This window comes from Protomyctophum parallelum (assembly GCF_964188405.1).
Source record: "Protomyctophum parallelum genome assembly, chromosome: 5".
In the NCBI taxonomy this organism is placed as follows: domain Eukaryota; kingdom Metazoa; phylum Chordata; class Actinopteri; order Myctophiformes; family Myctophidae; genus Protomyctophum; species Protomyctophum parallelum.
In genome coordinates, this window is record NC_139702.1 from 35,925,687 (window position 1) to 35,931,686 (window position 6,000).

The following is a 6,000-nucleotide window of genomic DNA, read 5'->3' on the forward strand; positions in this document are numbered from 1 at the left end:
AAGATATTGAGGATTCCATACAGACAAACAGCTTCTGGGAAAACTGGAACAGACTTAATAAGCTAAAACAGGACGAACTACCCATCCAAAATGGAGATATATGGGTAAACCATTTTTCTAGCCTCTTTGGCCCAATCGAGAAGAACAAAGAACAAAAACAAATAAAAGATAAACTACAAAACCTAGAGTCAGCCATAAAAGACTACCAGAATCCACTAGATTCCCAAATCAACCTAAAAGAACTACAAGACAAAATAAAAACACTTAAAACAAAGAAGGCCTGTGGGGCAGACGGAATTCTAAATGAAATGATAAAATTCACCGACCTCAAATTCCAACTGGCCATATTAAAACTCCTAAATATCGTGCTCAGCTCTGGGATTTTCCCCAGCACATGGAATCAAGGGCTGATAACGCCACTCCACAAAAGTGGAGACAAATATGACCCAAATAACTACCGCGGGATTTGTGTAAACAGCAACCTCGGAAAGATACTCTGCATGATCCTCAACCACAGAATTCTAAATTTCCTGACAGAAAGCAATGTCCTGAGCAAATCACAAATTGGCTTTCTACCAAAATATCGCACAACAGACCACATTTACACTCTCAACACCCTAATTGACAACCAAATAAACAAAAACAAAAGCAAATTATTCTCCTGCTTTGTCGACTTCAAAAAAGCATTCGATTCAATTTGGCATGAGGGTCTGATGTACAAACTGTTGGAAAGTGGCATTGGGGGGAAAACCTATGACATCATAAAATCAATGTACACTAACAACAAATGCGCAGTCAAAATAGGCGAAAAGCACACAGACTTTTTCCCCCAAAGCCGTGGAGTTAGACAGGGATGCAGCCTGAGTCCAACACTCTTCAACATATATATCAACGAATTAGCAAAAACGCTAGAACAATCTACAGCTCCAGGCATCCTCTTGGCAAACACAGAAATCAAATGCTTACTTTACGCAGATGACCTGCTGCTGCTGTCCCCAACCAAGGAAGGACTACAGCAGCAACTCGATCTCCTAGACAAATTCTCCCAGACATGGGCCCTGACAGTGAACCTAACCAAGACTAAAATCATGATATTTCAAAAAAGGCCCAGCCGCCAAAACCACCAATTTTTCCTAAATACAATCCCACTAGAACAAACTAAAAACTATACCTACCTTGGCCTAAACATCAGCAGCACAGGGAACTACAACCAAGCTGTAAAGGACCTGAGAGACAAGGCAAGAAGGGCATTCTATGCCATCAAAAGAAACATCAAAATAGACATCCCAATTAAAACATGGCTTAAAATACTGGACTCTGTGATAGAACCAATTTCCCTCTATGGTTGCGAGATCTGGGGACCATTAGCAAACCATGACCTTGAAAAATGGGATAAACACCAAACCGAGACCCTACACACAGAATTCTGCAAATCCATTCTCCGTACCCAGCGAAAAACACCAAATAATGCATGCAGGGCAGAATTAGGACGATACCCACTCATAATCAAAATAAAAAAGAGAGCACTTAAGTTCTACAACCACCTAAAAGAAAGTGACCTAGATGCACTCCATAACAAGGCACTCACACACAGTGAAACTCTAGAGAGATGCCCCCTCAGCCAGCTGGCCCTGGAACTCCGGGCACAAACACAAACAGAGCCACGAGATAGAAAACCCATTGGACTAAACCAAATTATAAAACAGCAAAAGGAAAACTATCTGACACACTGGAAAGTGGCAACACAAAAGCAGAGTAAACTAGAATGCTATCTGGCCCTAAACAGAGAATACACAGTGGCAGAATACCTGAGCACTGTGACCGACCCAAAACAAAGAAAAATCTTAACTAGGTACAGACTCAGTGAGCACAGTCTCGCGATCGAGAAAGGCCGTCATAGGCAGACCTGTATCCCGAGAGAAGACAGACTATGCACCCACTGCACACTAAATGAAGTGGAAACCGAGCTACACTTCCTAACCATCTGTCCATTGTACCAAGACATCAGAGACACATACTTCCCACAGATTACAACCACACACGGAGATTTTGAAAACATGACCAATGACAAAAAACTCCCATATCTGCTGGGCGAAGTACAACAATGTGCAAACACAGCAGCAAGATTTGTGAGTTGCTGTGATAGGAGAAGGATATCAAATGGAACACAACCACCGTAAAGACTAATCATTGTGTATATGCCTGCACTATACCTGCATCGAGTGATCTTGAACATAGAAGTTGATCTATTGAAGAATCTGACAAAGTACATAATTTTTGTTTTTGTTTTGATTGTATTGCTGTATTGTTGTACTGTTCTTTCTGCTTTGGCAATGTAAACGTATGTTTTCTCATGCCAATAAAGCCCTTTGAATTGAATTGAATTGAGTCCATGAGTAATCCCTCTATCTGCGCCTTGGTCTGCCCCGGGGTCTCCTCCCAGTGGGACGTGCATCGAGGACCTCCCTAGGGAGACGCCCCGAGAGGCATCCTAACCAGATGCCCGAACCACCAGCTCCATTCCAGGCGAAGGAGCAGCGGCTCTACTCCGAGTCTCTCCCGCGCGACTGAACTTCTCACCCTATCTGTTTCCATTTTTATCCCACGATTTTGTAAGCCATTTTTTCACCCAGTGTCAATTATCTAATGTAATCCTGTGGCTCTACACTCCCTCCGCCAACCTGGGGAGAGCAACTGACTGACCTCATGCCTCCTTCAATGCATAAGGGTCCAAGCCTGACAGGGGGGAGTTTCCCTGGTTGGACGTATAGCACGTAGAATCTGATCTCAGGTCAGAATGGGTTAGGGGACACAGTTCCTCCTGTGAGGGTACCCTACCCTAGGGGACACACAGACAGACACAGTTCCAGTTCCTCCTCACCTTGAACTCCAGCTCCATGCCGGTGACGTTGTCCCCCGGCTCCACCTGCGTCAGCCTCTGGATGTAGGAGAAGAGGCTGCGCGCCGGCACCTCGGTGCTGCCGCACGCCACGGCCTCCAGCAGCGCGTCGTGGATGAACACGTACTGGTCCTCCGTCTGCACCATGTAGTTGCGCTGCGAGCGCATCAGCGTCACGTGGCCGTAGATGTCCACGGCCTTCTCCTGCTTGATGCGCTCCGTCATGGCGTCGATCACGATGAAGCAGCCCGTGCGGCCCACGCCGGCACTGAGGGGGGGGAGAGAGAGGGACGGATGAGGTGGTGATAAAAGAGATTTAGAAAAGGTAGGGTAAAAGTGATATTTTTGGGTTAAATCAAAAAGGTTTTTTTAGTTTAAAGGTTAAATCATTCTTTCAATTCATTCAGAGGTTGAATCCTTCTCTGCTTGAGGATATGTGAGGTTGATTTGAAGGTCTTCTGTGGTTAGGGTGCTTGCGCTGTTATGCGGATTATGTATGTAACATGGACGGATGTTTTGTCTTGTTTTGTCTCTGTATTTGTATGCTTTTTATTTTTTATTCTTATTGATATTTTTATTTTATTCTTTGTTTCTTTGTTGTGTTTTCTTTTGAGGGGGGCGGGGGTCAAAATTGTATCTGTTTATCTAAAATGTACTTGTGGGTTTATTTTATTTAACTCAGAGAATTCTCAGCAATACTGTATATGAGCCTAATCGCCCCTACAGGGTAACACTCAAAAGGCTCAAGTTAGCTGTAAGGTGAAGAGCTGTGGGTAAAAAAAGCACAGCTCTGAATACAGGCCTGAACATTAGTATAAACTACAATTGGAAATACAGAAGGCCAAACAATTAAGTCACATGGACCAACATGAGAGAGCAACGCACGTGTGGGCACCACAGGCTCAATTCACGCGGACAGGCCACGAGACCTCATGCACAAATAACGCACGCGCTGCGAGCACAAGGAAGCAGACATGGACGTCTAGGAAGGGAAAAGCACACATAATTGCAGGCACGGCTGCAAACATCTGGAGAGCCATAAATCTCAGCGGTCCAGCAATGTGTGTGTGCGGGCGTGCGCGCACTGTGTACTGGTGCACCCCAAGATAACTATTACAGCCAGGTCGTAGCGAGCTGCTGTAGTTATCCCAGAACGGCCGTGCAAGGAAGTTGCCAATGAAATACACACACCATATATCAGTGGCCAAAATATTAGTGGTTAATAAGATTGGCAAAAACAACCTACGAATGCAGGCCCTGCTCCTCTGAATGCTGTTCTTTACTCTGCACTGTTATGAATAAACTGCTACTAATCTAACTTTCTATGTTGATCTGAGTTGTCTCTAAGTCTGTCCAAGGGTTCTCCGTCTATCTCCGGTTCGGTCTCTATCCTTTTATTACTCTATGGTTCCACTTCCAATTTTGTCAGCTCATTTCTTTGTGCCATCACTTACAATTCCACTTTTTTAATACCTACCTTGGTACCGTGGGATATGAACTATGAATATAGAGTAGCCTATATCAGTGGTTCTCAAACCTTTTAATATCTAGGACCCCTAAATCAGAATGAATTTGGCCGTAGACCCACACAAGTCTTGTGCCAGGGACCCCCATACAAGATCGGCGTTGTTAAAATGTTTAAAAAACATTTGAAAATGACAGACCTACAAGCTCACAATGCGCCTTGTGGGGCTTGTAGATTGGCAATGTACAGGTTTCAAAGTGGTTAAACTCAGTTTGAGCCATTACAATAATGCCACACCCGTCCTCTCTAATCTCTAAGACATTTACAGTATGTGTCATACTGTAGAGGTGCCAGCCAGCAATACTTGTGCACAAAGGACATGGTAATTGACATGAGAGCCGAGTCAGCAGGCATACAGAGCTGGTCTTAGGAAGACGTCCTCTCCTATATTGACACGCCGTCCGGAAACTCAATCCATCCAGTCGCCCACCCAAACACTTCACATTTTGTGCTGTGCTGGCTGGCAGGCAGTCGTGGGGGAAAAAGTACTCAAATGTTTTACTTGCATAAAAGTATCAATACTGCAATGTAGAAATACTCTGTTACAAGTAAAATTCTAAATGCACTTAAGTACAAAAGTATTGGCATCAAAGTGTACTTAAAGTACCAAAAGTAGAATGTCTAATTTCAAAGATATTTTTGAAAATAGCAGATCTACAAGCTCAAGTTTGTACATCGGCTATGTTTAAATGGTCGAAATGTATATAGGGCTAAAGTAAAGTATGAATACCTCAAAATTGTACTTAAGTACAGTACCTAAGTAAATGAATGTAGTTACTTTCCACCACTGTGTGCTGGTAACTAAGGCCCTCATTTATCAATGGAGTGTAAATTCTGCCTCAAATTCGAGCGTGGGTGAAATCAATCTAGCACGCTCTATGAAATCAAGCCTCGCCCTTGATTTTGCGACATGAACAACTGCAATAAGACCAAACAACGTATGGAAACCATAGTTACAATAGTTACATGATGGAAAGCCAATAAAAGTTTCGCCCACTTGCCTCGCTCCCCGCATCATTCACCCCTCTCCCCCTCCCACACACACACACACACACACACACACACACACACACACACACACACACACACACACACAGACGGCACGCAACTTGCAAACAACTGTCACTGTGTGTTGTCTATATTTTTTAGTCTTTATTCATTTAATATACAACAAGATACAGTATATGTATTTGTGAACGAAAATCTGAACCTGTGAACCATGAATTAAATAACAAATATCTCACATGTCATTGGAATGAGTTTGGACGCGCACAGCCTGTGACAACCGCACACACACACACACACACACACACACACACACACACGTTTTGAAAATAGCTGTCTCTCCTCCTCCAGTCCTGTCTGTCTCTGTGGTCCCTGACACCGTGACCATGCACGTTTATGACAGTCTACATTAGATTGCCTCGCTGCAGTGGCTGGGCTGTCAAGTGTCAATTATATGAATGCGCAGCCTAAACCGTAACGTATGTGCTAGGCTACTGGTGGTGGTGGGCTGGCTGGGTTACCTACTGTATGTCCGATGTGGATGCGGTACCCACTTGCGCTGGCTCGGCAC

General features: G+C 44.1%; 1 protein-coding gene across 8 annotated transcripts in view; it reads right to left on the minus strand.

Moving 5' to 3' along the window:
- Positions 1-6,000, minus strand: part of LOC310858809 (receptor-type tyrosine-protein phosphatase delta-like) — a 192,122-nt gene that overhangs the window by 21,472 nt on the left and 164,650 nt on the right. For all 8 annotated transcript variants that reach the window (XM_083765086.1, XM_083765092.1, XM_083765090.1 and 5 more), the window contains one exon: positions 2,882-3,167. In XM_083765086.1, coding sequence (XP_083621212.1) covers positions 2,882-3,167 — 286 coding nt within the window. The remainder of the gene's footprint in view (positions 1-2,881; positions 3,168-6,000) is intronic.